General features: G+C 34.6%; 3 protein-coding genes across 4 annotated transcripts; 2 read left to right on the forward strand and 1 right to left on the reverse strand.

The window, feature by feature from the left end:
- Positions 1 to 833: 833 nt before the first annotated feature.
- On the forward strand, positions 834 to 3,803 carry LOC104701092 (aspartic proteinase A1-like). Of its 2 annotated transcripts, XM_087458245.1 has the most exons (12): positions 834 to 953; positions 1,197 to 1,563; positions 1,658 to 1,718; positions 1,816 to 1,910; positions 2,003 to 2,203; positions 2,349 to 2,388; positions 2,473 to 2,537; positions 2,760 to 2,880; positions 2,930 to 2,987; positions 3,057 to 3,298; positions 3,389 to 3,479; positions 3,566 to 3,803. In XM_087458245.1, exons 2-12 carry the CDS (start codon positions 1,204 to 1,206, stop codon positions 3,648 to 3,650), a joined length of 1,419 nt encoding a protein of 472 aa, XP_087314371.1. In that variant the 5' UTR covers positions 834 to 953; positions 1,197 to 1,203; the 3' UTR covers positions 3,651 to 3,803. The 2 variants fall into 2 exon arrangements, 1 of the variants encoding a protein (XP_087314371.1); XR_015561949.1 differs by lacking the exons at positions 2,930 to 2,987; positions 3,566 to 3,803 and having other exon boundaries at positions 2,760 to 2,873; positions 3,057 to 3,283; positions 3,391 to 3,479.
- A 514-nt stretch (positions 3,804 to 4,317) lies between these two features.
- Positions 4,318 to 7,133, forward strand: LOC104701093 (aspartic proteinase). The gene is given in 13 exon segments (XM_087458244.1): positions 4,318 to 4,447; positions 4,564 to 4,954; positions 5,045 to 5,105; positions 5,193 to 5,287; positions 5,376 to 5,454; positions 5,457 to 5,641; positions 5,847 to 5,886; positions 5,980 to 6,044; positions 6,110 to 6,223; positions 6,308 to 6,360; positions 6,429 to 6,684; positions 6,776 to 6,864; positions 6,947 to 7,133. Coding segments are annotated over 12 exon segments (1,506 nt in total). The 5' UTR covers positions 4,318 to 4,447; positions 4,564 to 4,570; the 3' UTR covers positions 7,032 to 7,133.
- A 35-nt stretch (positions 7,134 to 7,168) lies between these two features.
- On the reverse strand, positions 7,169 to 7,772 carry LOC109125631 (PMP3 family protein At1g57550). Its single transcript, XM_019227642.2, has 2 exons — positions 7,581 to 7,772; positions 7,169 to 7,476 (listed from the first exon to the last, which is right to left on the reverse strand). Exons 1-2 carry the CDS (start codon positions 7,653 to 7,655, stop codon positions 7,393 to 7,395), a joined length of 159 nt encoding a protein of 52 aa, XP_019083187.1. The 5' UTR covers positions 7,656 to 7,772; the 3' UTR covers positions 7,169 to 7,392.
- Positions 7,773 to 11,897: the final 4,125 nt, after the last annotated feature.

The raw sequence follows: 11,897 nt of genomic DNA on the forward strand, positions 1-11,897 counted from the left end.
TGTACACAAATGACAAACCATTCAAAAAAGTAATAATCCTACGTATTAGACTATAGAGTCAAGCAATATTTGACTCTTTTATTCAGATATATATATATATAACAGAAGAAGATAAGAAACTTGCAGTTTCAGAGCAGAGAGAAACTCTTTAGAAGGAACAAGCTACTATATATTCAGGTTCAGTTCTCGCAGTATCGCTGCTTGTACATCCTGCTCGTGTTTCGTATTGTCATCTTTATTATTGTTATATTTAGGATCTTCATCGAAGTGAGATAAGTTTTTAACGTGACTTGTCTTGTAACCGAATTAATTGTTCATTTCTCTATATTGTTTTACTACAATGCTCTGTTTATCAATCAATACTTTTCTTTGCGTTTGCTTGTTCTTCCAATTTTCCTTTTTTTTCTTAGAAAATCTCCTACAATCTCCCATAGAAATCTCATACAATCCAATTTTCTATTAAAAAACAATCTAACAATTCCACCCAATATTCTAAAAACTCACATAAATCTCTCAAAATCCAAAATTTATTAAATTCCCCAAAGTCTTTTAAAATCTTAATTCAATATCCCCCTCTAAGATTTTTACTTTCTCAAACTACGTTTGTAAACTTTTATCCCCGGGTTGGGCAATCAACCGTGGAGTTATATTTTAATTTTAATGTTTGGTTGAAAAAAAAAAGACAAATTCTGAAAAAAAAAATAGTTTTATTTTTCAACTACAAAAATTGATTATAAGATTAAAAAAAAAAACAATAACTAAAATATTTTATCTTTTGGTTCACATTAACAAAAAAAAAAATTCATTTTCACTAGACCAAGAAAATATCTACACGATAACAAATAAGAGAGTGTAGTGTATGATAAAACAAAAAACCCAAAATTATTGGAAACTAAAGAAGGATTTGCTCTTCCTCATAGAGAAGTTCAGGCAAGGCCTTTTTTCCTCTTCAGGTTTGTTTTTCCATGACTCTTTTAAAGTTTTAAATCCAATCTCTCTTTCAGTTTTGGTCTCTCTCTCTGTTACTACTATACATGGCTTGATTCCTTACTGTTTCTTTTCCACATCTTAAATTTACTTTTTAAGTTGCTTCAAGAACTGATGAGTTTCTAGTCTTAAGTTAATTTATGAAATCCAGAACGAGAAACGAGATACCAATGATTCTTTAATTTCCACCGTGAAATTGATGATGACAGGATAAAGATGGTTTCCTCTGAAACACGAAACAAACTTATCCATCAAGCCACTTGTTTCTGTCTGTTAGCAATCTTGATTCATCCAACAACCTCCAATGATCTGTTTCGTGTTGGTCTGAAGAAGAGACGGCTTGAGCTCGATGATATCAGGAAGCTGAAATATTCACAACACCCCACCACAGATGACCAGTCTTTTGCTGTTGTAGGAGGTGATTCTAGTGAACAAAACCAGGTGATTCTTAAAAACTTCTTGGATGCTCAATACTACGGAGTTATTGGAATTGGAACGCCTTCGCAAGAATTCGAAGTTATATTCGATACTGGAAGTTCCAATCTCTGGGTTCCATCTTCAAAATGCTACTTCTCTGTGAGTTTCTTGAACTTTGTGCTTTACACAGTCTCTCCTTGGGCGTATGTTGTCTCTTCTTGACTGTCTTGTATATGTTTGTGTTCTTGATCAGCTGGCTTGTTATCTCCATCCCAAGTACAAGTCAACGAAATCCAAAACATACACCAAGAATGGTATGTAATTTCTATTGAATTATTTTAATAGTCTATTAGAACCAATAGTAATCATATAACCAAACTTGTTATCTTTAAATCACGTTTTGAGTAACAGGAAAGACGTGTACAATAACTTATGGGTCGGGGTTGATCTCTGGCTTCTTTAGTGAGGACAATGTGAAAGTTGGTGATCTTGTAGTTAAGAATCAGGTTTGGATTTGTGTTTTCCCCTTTTAAACTCATCTGGTTTGTAATGAAATCACATTCTCATTACACTTAAATCTTCCTCAAAAAAAATTCAGGAGTTTATCGAAGCTACAAGCGAAGGGAGTCTTTCTTTTCTCCTTGGAAAGTTTGATGGTCTACTCGGGTTAGGATTTCAGGAGATTTCAGTCGGAAATGCCGTACCAAGTTTTCACAACATGGTGGATCAAGGTGTTGATCCGGCCCACTTCAAAGGCAACCACACCTATGTCCCTGTCATTAGAGAAGGCTATTGGCAGGTGAGAAGACACTATATATAAGTTTCCAAATTAATTAAAACGTTGGTATATAACTCGGTAGGCGCATGTCCCTTATATGTTATTGTTGGTCTTGTCACACTTTTACTGTGAGATCCTAACATAAGTTTTTTTTCATGTTTTTCAGTTTAACATGGGAGATATCTTAGTCGGTAACAACTCAACTGGTAAATCTAGCTCATCAGCTAAACTACATACGCTAAATGTTTTAGTCATGTGCGGGTCATGATATCGTAAACTATCATGCGTAGGTTTTTGTGAGCAAGGTTGTGCTGCAATTATGAACTCAGGAACTTCACTACTTGCTGGACCAACTGTAAGAAAATCATTTGTTTTTAATCTCTTAATCTCTCTATGCGTAATTTTTGGTGGGTGTCTAAAGATTTTTAAGAATTAATTTTATTGTTATTTAATTATGAGTATGTTTAGAGTGTGCAAAAATGTCTTTACTAAAAAATGACCAATTAATGAAGATGCTCATAGTGTCATTAAACTTGACAGCATATTTTGTCTAATTGAAAATTGGTCTCCATTTCAGACTGTTATCACGCAAATTAACCACGCAATTGGCGCTGAGGGCATTGTAAGCGCGGAGTGCAAGGGTGTTGTCTCTCAATACGGAGAAATGATATGGGATCTTTTAGTATCAAAGGTAAAATGTTATCGTCACTTTTACACATTACACTCTTCAACAGTATAACAGAAAAGTTTTTATGTTACCTCGTCAAGTGTGTAAAGAGCTCGGTCTCTGCGTTTTCGGACAAGAGTATGTGAGAAATCTTTCAAAGAAAAAACAAACTACACATCGGTATTAAATCAATCTTGATGTGTGCAGGACGGGAATAAAAACAGTGGTGGAGAAAGAAACATCATCACTTCTATGTGAAGTTTGTGAGATGACTGTTGTTTGGGTTCAAACAAAACTGAAACTGAATGAAACCAAAGAGAAAGCGTTTGAATACGTAAACCAGCTTTGTGAGAGCCTTCCAAGTCCCGCAGGTGAATCAATTATCGACTGCAAGAACATCGAAAACATGCCAAATGTTACATTCACAATTGGAGGTCTCACACCTCAACAATTTAAGAAAAAGACTTACATTATATATCTTACGCTTTTCTAAGAAGTGTTCATATATTAATAGTCTCTTTGCTGCTTTTGAATGTTTTAGTACATTCTCAAAACTGGAGTAGGCTATGCTGAGATGTGCATAAGCGGGTTTTCGGCTTACGATTTGCCTCCACCGACTGGTCCTCTCTGGTAAGCTGGGATGATTTCTACTTTTTTTTCTCCATTTTTGGTTTAAGAGTCTTTTGAGGTCAAGACTGTCTCTTAATTATACACAGGATTATTGGGGATGTCTTTATGGGAGCCTACCACACCGTATTTGATTCAGAAAATCTTCAAATCGGAATCGCAGAAGCTACATAAACTTATGTACACCAGTTTATCTATGTATGGTTATCCGTATATATAAGTACGTTATGTATCGATGACTCCATGTAATAATCTCTATCAGAACTTTTAAGATAATATAGTTACGTACGTACGTTCCTATAATGTTATAAAAAAAATTTGTCAGTCTTTAGATGTAATGTTCATACAACTAAGAGTTTATATCACGTATGTAATAATATCATCAATCTTCCAAACCCGTTTATAATCCCTAAAATGGTTCAGACCTCATTGCACAAACTAGAATCATAATAACAATTTTGGATATATACTTGCTAAAATTTACAAACCTAAGGTCATCTCCATTAAAGTATCTTAACATGGCAAAAAGTTTGCTATATAAACAAGACAGGTCAAACATTACAAACTGAATCCATAAGCGCAACATGAAAAAAGAATCTGAAAACCAACATTGTTGAAAAACAAAAGAACAAATTATAAAAGAAAAAAGAAAAAAAAAACAGAACCATTTTTGTTTGTTTTGGTTGTGGACTAGTACTTGGTGAGAAGAACGATGATAGCATATACCATAAATTTATTAAAAAAAAAAAAAAAAAATCATTTTATCTTTTAATAATAGATGAGGACAAAATGAAAATCTAGTTCGACCCCAAAAAAACCAATGATTTTCACTGAACAAAGAAAAATATCTACAGGATAATGAATGAGAGAGACAATGTATGAGAAAAAAAAAAAAATCAGTAACTAAGGATTTGCTCCTCCTCTCATAGTCTGCCGTCTGGCGTGGCTTTTTTCCTCTCCAGTCTACTCAGGTTTGTATTTCCATGACTCTTTGAAATCCAACATCTCTTTCACTTTTGGTCTCTCTGTGTTATAAGTTACTAACTATAAGTCTAGTTTAAGTTAAATATTATGTTGATGATGACAGGATAAAGATGATTTCCACTGAAGCACGAAACAAACTTATCCATCAAGCCACTTGTTTCTGTCTCTTAGCAATCTTGCTTCATCCAACAACCTCCACTAATCTGTTTCGTGTTGCTCTGAAGAAGAGACAGCTTGAGCTTGACGATATAAGAGCCGGCAGAATGATCAGTAAGCTGAAATATTCACATTCACAACATCCCTCAGATTACCAGTCTTTTGCTACTTTAGGAGGTGGTTCTAGTGACCAAGATCATCAGGTGATTCTTAAAAACTACCTGAACGCTCAATACTATGGAGTTATTGCAATTGGAACGCCTCCACAAGAATTCAAAGTTCTATTCGATACCGGAAGTTCCAATCTTTGGGTTCCATCTTCAAAATGTTACTTATCTGTGAGTTCTTGAACTTTATGTTTAGGACAGTCTCGCGTTGGGCGTATGTTGTCTCGTCTTGACTGTCTTGTCTATGTTTGTGTTCTTCAGCTGACTTGTTATCTCCATCCCAAGTACAAGTCCACCAAATCCAAAACATACACCAAGAATGGTATGTAATTTATATTGAATGTTTTTAATAATCTATTAGAACCATATAGCCAATCTCATCATCTTTGAATCACATTTTGAGTAACAGGAAAGCCAGGTTCGATAAAATATGGGTCAGGGTCGATGTCTGGCTTCTTTAGCGAGGACAATGTGAAAGTTGGTGATCTTGTAGTCAAGAATCAGGTTTGGATTTGTGTTTTCAAAAACTCATCTGGTTTGTAATGAAATCAGATTTTGCATTACACTTAAATTTTCCGTAAAAACAAATCAGGAGTTTATCGAAGCTACACGCGAAAGGAGTCTCACTTATCTCCTAGCAAAGTTTGATGGTCTACTCGGGTTAGGATTTCAGTCGGAAATGCGGTACCAGTTTGGTACAACATGGTGGATCAAGGACTAGTGAAGGATAAAGTTTTGTCATTCTGGCTAAACCGTGATACCAAAGCTGAAGTTGGAGGTGAGATTGTGTTTGGCGGTGTTGATCACTTCAAAGGCAACCACACCTATGTCCCTGTCACTAGAAAAGGCTATTGGCAGGTGAGAAGACATTACTTGGTCTATATCTCGTCTCTTATGATTTAGACATTACTTGGTCTATACGTTTCCAAATTAAAAAAAAAAAAAAAAAGTTGGTAAATACATGGTAGGCGCATGTCCCTTATATATTAGTGTTGGTCTTGTCACAGTTTTGATGTGGGAAGTGGGATCCTAACCTAACATTAAGAATTTTCATGTTTTTCAGTTTAACATGGGCGATATCTTCGTTAATAACAACTCAACTGGTAAAACTATAGCTCATCAGCTCATCAGCTAAATTACATATGCTGAATGTTTAGTCATGTGCGGGTCATGAAGTCGTAAACTATCTTGCATAGGTTTTTGTGAGCAAGGTTGTGGTGCAATTATGTACTCAGGAACTTCACTGATTGCTGGACCAACTGTAAGAAAAACATTGCTTTTAGTTCTTAAATTTAAAAACGTATTTTTAAATTATCTTTAAATCAGACCGTGATTGCACAAATAAACCACGCAATTGGCGCTAAGGGAGTTGTAAGTGCTGAGTGCAATGAAATTATCTCTCAATATGGAGAACTGATATGGGATCTGTTAGTTTCAAAGGTAAAATGTTCTAATCAGTTTTGTAGATATACTTCATTACATAGTATTCTTATCAATCAGAAAATTTCTGATGTTTACTTGAAGATGCCACGTCGTCAAGTGTGTAAAGAGCTTGGACTCTGCGTTTTCCGACAAGAGTATGTGAGCAATATTCAAAGAAAAATAAACTACACATCGGTATTAAAATCGATCTTGATGTGTGCAGGACCGGAATAAAAACAGTTGTGGAGAAAGAAAGATCATCAGTCCTATGTAAAGTTTGTGAGATGGTTGTTGTTTGGATTCATACAAAACTGAAAATGAATGAAACCAAAGAGAAAGTGTTTGAATACGTATACCAGCTTTGTGAGAGTCATCTCAGTCCCGCAGGCGAGGCAGTTTTCGACTGCAATAACATCGAAAACATGCCAAATGTTACATTTACAATTGGTGGCAACCACTTCTCTCTCACCCCTCAACAGGTTTAAAAAAATACTTCATTATATTTTACCTAAAACTATGATAAGAAGTGTTTATATATCAATAGTCTATTTGCTGTTTTGATTGTTTTAGTACATTCTCAAAACTCGAGTTGGTCATACTGAGATGTGCATAAGCGGGTTTGCCGGTTACGACTTGCCTTCACCGACTGGTCCTCTCTGGTAAGCTGGGATTATTTCGACAGATTTTATTTCCATTTATAGTGTTAAGTGTTCTAATGCCAAGACTGTCGTGTCTTTACAGGATTATTGGGGATGTCTTTATGGGAGCCTACCACACCGTATTCGATTCAGGCAATCTTCAAATCGGAATAGCAGAAGCTACATAAACTTATGCACACCAGTTTATCTATCTATGATTATTTATCCGCATAAGTACATTCTGTGTATCAATGACTCCATCAGAACTTTTAAGATTATATTTTTCGTCACTCCTTTAGATTCAAACCTCATTGCACAAACTAAATCATAACAATTTTGGAAACTTGCTAGCATTTACAAACCGAACATAGCAAAAAGTTTGCTAGATAAACAAGAGAGATTAAACATATACAAACTGAATCCATAAACAAAACAAAAATCAGAAAAGTAACGTTGTTGAAAAAATAAAATAACAACTTATAAAAGAAATTAAAAGAAAAAAAAAAAAAAAGAACGGATCCAGTGTTTTTGTTATGGTTGTTGTGTTTCCTACTTGGTGAGAACGAAGATAGCATATACCAGTCCAGGGATGAAACCCAAGAACGTTAGAAGCAAAGAGAGCCAAAATTCCAACTGCAAACGTATATACAAAAAAAAGGAGAACAATAATTACCATTAGTGGCAAATGTTACATTAGAATATTTATGAGTTATGAAGTGAAGAAGAAAAAAAATTACCCCACAGCCAAATCTGAGGAATACACCAACAGGAGGTAACATGACTGCACAAAGAATTTCAATAAAGCTACTCATTCTTCTTCCGTTTTTCCTTTTTTTTTTTTTTTAGTTATGAACTTTTTTTTATATTTCTTATGTTGTTGTGAATAAACAAGAACATAAGAAGAGTAAATGGATCCGTTAAATATGGTAAGAAACTGAGTCTGATTGTGTAACGTCGTCCTCGTCCTCTGTTTGTTCCTAAAATGAAGGAGCTCCATTTCAACACCAACAACAAACCTTTGCGTTATTGACGCAACCACCCATTGCTCGTTGGTTTAAAAAAAAAAAAAATGGGATGAACGCATGTAATTAAATTGAACTACATAACATGTAAAGAACATTCTATTTATATACATCAATGTTTCCATAATAATATACGAATTTGTTTTCTATTCTAGAAAAACATGAACTAGCTATATTTTCTATCTATTTCTATAAGCGACAGTAATAATGTCCAAACTGAGTGAAGAAAATTAATCTTCATCATATTCAAAAATTCTTCTTTTAAATTACAATAAATTATCAAACAAAAAAGAAAATCCTAAATTTGGTACGTAAATTAATGTTCAAGATCAAGAAAAATGAGAAAGATAGTGATTTGGAAGTCAGTTAACATAAATTCCGTATAGATCGTAAATTGAGTATACATACAATCCATAATATTGTGGCATATGCATAGGGTTTTTCTTAGGGATGTCAAACGGGTATGCCTGCGCCCAAATGGACTGACTGTGACGGTCCCGTCTTTTCAGTGATCCTCCGGGATGGGTCCGCCAAGGGCATCGGGGGACGTATCAATGCCCATGCTTGTTGCGCTTAGTTTTGCGGACAAACGGGCATGCCCGCCGACATCTCTTCTTCTCCTCCACCAAGCTCCGTACGGTCCGTACCTATGCCGTGAACAACAAATATGCAACTATGTAACAACTATGCATTTGAATAATGTGATATCCTAGAACATTGAGACTCCCTCTACGGATTAACATCAACATAGCAAAACAAGTAGAGAAAGGAAAAAAAAAACTTACTGATAATGACAAGATTGAGCTTGGCACACTACAAGCAAACGGAAACCTGTGAGATAGAGAATCATCAAGTTCACAAATTTACAAATCTCAAAGTTTTGAAGAAGCTTTAGAGGAGACCAAACACATAAGTTACCCCAAAGTTTCAAAGCTCAATTCTTAAACTGAGGATACATGGATTCGTAATTCTCACCAAGTTCACAAACTTACAATAACATTAACAAAAAAAGAGTTTCTACCATTTATGGAATTGGAACTGCAAATCCCAGATAAATGATGAAGAAAGCTGTTTATTTTGAAGCTGATTCAATTGAAGTTTTAAGCCAAAAAGATTCAAAACTGTACCGAGATTGATATGTCTTGAACAATCATTATGCCGATACCATTCAAGTTTAACAGAAGCAGAGACGGAGCTCTCGTCACCACCGCTTGTGAACTGACATGGATCTCCCCTGTTCTCCGTGAATTTCCCCCTCTCTCAAAGGCTAGCCGAGAACTCTTAAAGAGGAAGGAGGTTAGAGACTAGGACTCAAGCTTGGATTCGTCGCAAAGAACGAGTCTCATTAGCATCCGATCGAGCATCCTCAAGTTCATCGTCCGATTTGGAGAATAACAAAGATGAAGATGAAGAACCTTCCATCGCTCTTCGGGTTGCCCGCAAACCCGCGACGAACATGCCCACCAAAACCGCGGACCAAACGGATTGAGTCCGCTATGCTCGCTAACTTTTGGACTTCAAATAGAAGGCCCATGCCCGCCCCGCAATGTTACTTAACGGGCTATGTCTGCGGGCTTAATGCCCAATTGACACCTCTACACTTTTTCTACAATAACCCTCCCAAACAAAAACAGTTTATTTACAAGTTTATTCTTAACTTCTCAAATATGCAAGTCTTGTGTATAGTTTTTACGATCTCGTATACTATATTTTAAAGTTCTAAAAGTATATTTAGAATAATCATCGTGAAGGTTTGGATTTTGTTGATGTCCAAATCGGTCCAATTAAAGAGTTTAGTTCGGTAAAAAGGATGTCAAAGCTCTCTTTATAACTCGGTGCCGGAGCACAGTAATTCGGACTACAAAATAGAAGAGATGAATTTAGATGAATAAAGGGAAAGACAGAAGACGAGCTTCGGACTCGTCGACTTAAGGTTTAGGACAAGAGAGCAGTCAATCACTTGTCTTCTTTGTAGCGGTTTTAGCTCTTCCTTTTTCAGGTCCCTCTTCTGAACACCGTACATCCGTATTTATAGAAAGTTTCCATCGCGATTCTTTTTCATTTCATTTCAAGTTCTTCAAGTCGATGGGTTAATGTACCCACTTCTTCTTCAGTAGGTTATGGGACAAATAGATCACCCAAAGACATAGAAATCCCACTTTGCAGTGATCCAATTCCAAATACAAGACCTTGTTTTGATATGCCAGCAATCTATAAAATAAAATAAAAACACAAATGTATGAACAATGATATGTTTTTTCAAACCGAAAAAAAAATAGTAAATTTATAACTCAGCAAAACATATGTAGCTACGCATAATTTAATTTATAACAATTACTTTAACGTAAATTACATTTTTTTTTCTCTTGGATTAAACCCTCACCATTTTGAAGACTCTCTCTGTGACAAGAGTTCTTCCACATGTTCATCTAATTTTTCTGCAATTAGTCGTGATTTTTCATCAGCATACGTTCCATCAGATTTCTGGTATCAATATTTCATTACAGCAATGAAAAAAGAGTTTTCGTTGTTGGCAATCTATAGGCAAAAAATTAGTTAATGTAAGAAATAATATAAATCTTTAATTACAAAAAGAGAAGTTTTGGTCGAAAAAATAAAAAGAATAATAAACATAAGGTTTAGGACGAGAGAGCAGTCAATCACTTGCATGGTTGATAAGGAACAAAAAAAATTTTACCAGTAAATATTATTAGTGCGTAATATATATCTTAAATCGTCGAAATAAAAGTTTGCGTAAACCTAAACTTATCTATAAAATTGAATGGAAGGATTAATCATGAAAAAAATACGAGTTGAATTTTTTTTCTTTTTTCTTTGAACAACCATACGAGTACTTTTTTTTTTTTTTGTGCAAACAACCATACGAGTAATAAGACATGAAATACGTGTTAATGAAGTGAACATCCCCCGATGTTTTCCATTTGTCGGTGAATGATGTTAAAGTTTTGTGGTAGTGATAAACTGATAATGACAACGATCCCTTCATGTATCTATGTATAACTTTTTATTCAGTTCAAAAGCTATGAATATTCAATATTTAGTTGCTTTATATATATAATTTAATCTTTCTTCAGATTTTATTGGCTCTGCCGATTTTATATGACAAAGACAATCTAAAACGATAGTGAAGATTAGCTTACAAATTACATATAATATACCGAGAAAAAGCAAAAAAAAAATTATAATAACGAGTTATTGAACAGTTGACTTGATCGAACAGCTCATATATATTCATACTTTCATAGCATCTCTATTTGACTATTCCAATGCAATGCTTGATAAGCATGGAGGAAACTATTCGTTCGTTTTCAGAAAGGTGACTTTTTTGGTACAAATCATATGAATGGATTCTTATATTCATGCATAATTTTCTTTTGACTAATATAAATCAGTGTTATATAATTAGTTAGTTGGGAACTTGGGATTAAGCTTCTTTTACTTAGTCTAAGTTCCTAGTATAGATACATTTATAAAGTTTCATTTTACTTTTAGTGATAAATTTACTTTATCATTTACAAAGTATCAATATGGTATCAAACCAAAATATTTTTTTTATTCGTTTCTCGAGAAAACGTCTAACAGAAAGAAAAAATATAAAGAATCTTGAACTTTCGCTTTTTTGAACTGTTTCAATTTTTCTTCGTCTCAGCTCCGCCTCTCGATTCCGCATCCAGCGATCTATCTTTCATCTTTTTCTGAGCACCGAATTTGTATCAATGAGTAATTCGCATCCATGTTTCGTCGCTCTCTTCTTTGCTTGGTTGTTTTTCGCCATTGTTGAGCTGGTTAGTGCTTCTTTTTGGTAATTTGTTGCAATCTTGGTTGGTATCTTTGTTTAATTGGTTAGGTGTTTGAGTTCATCGATCTCTGATTTAGTATCCGCGGTTTCAGTTTTGGAATTATTACTTTATGAAATTAGTTCATCGATTTCTTATATGATGGAATCTACGAATTCTAGTACGAATAGCACAACATATTAGTATGAGAATCCTTATTTTCTCCATATCTCGG

The sequence above is a fragment of the Camelina sativa genome, chromosome 7 (assembly GCF_030686135.1).
Source record: "Camelina sativa cultivar CO46 ecotype springtype chromosome 7, ASM3068613v1".
Classification (NCBI taxonomy): domain Eukaryota; kingdom Viridiplantae; phylum Streptophyta; class Magnoliopsida; order Brassicales; family Brassicaceae; genus Camelina; species Camelina sativa.

Coding starts and splice junctions, on each gene's coding strand:
- LOC104701092 (XM_087458245.1), top strand. CDS start 1,204: ATGGTTTCCTCTGAAACACGAAACAAACTTATCCATCAAGCCACTTGT. Junction 1,911..2,002: donor ATCTTGTAGTTAAGAATCAG/GTTTGGATTTGT, acceptor AAAAAAATTCAG/GAGTTTATCGAAGCTACAAG. Junction 2,204..2,348: donor TTAGAGAAGGCTATTGGCAG/GTGAGAAGACAC, acceptor CATGTTTTTCAG/TTTAACATGGGAGATATCTT.
- LOC109125631 (XM_019227642.2), bottom strand. CDS start 7,655: ATGAGTAGCTTTATTGAAATTCTTTGTGCAGTCATGTTACCTCCTGTT. Junction 7,477..7,580: donor TCCTCAGATTTGGCTGTGGG/GTAATTTTTTTT, acceptor ATACGTTTGCAG/TTGGAATTTTGGCTCTCTTT.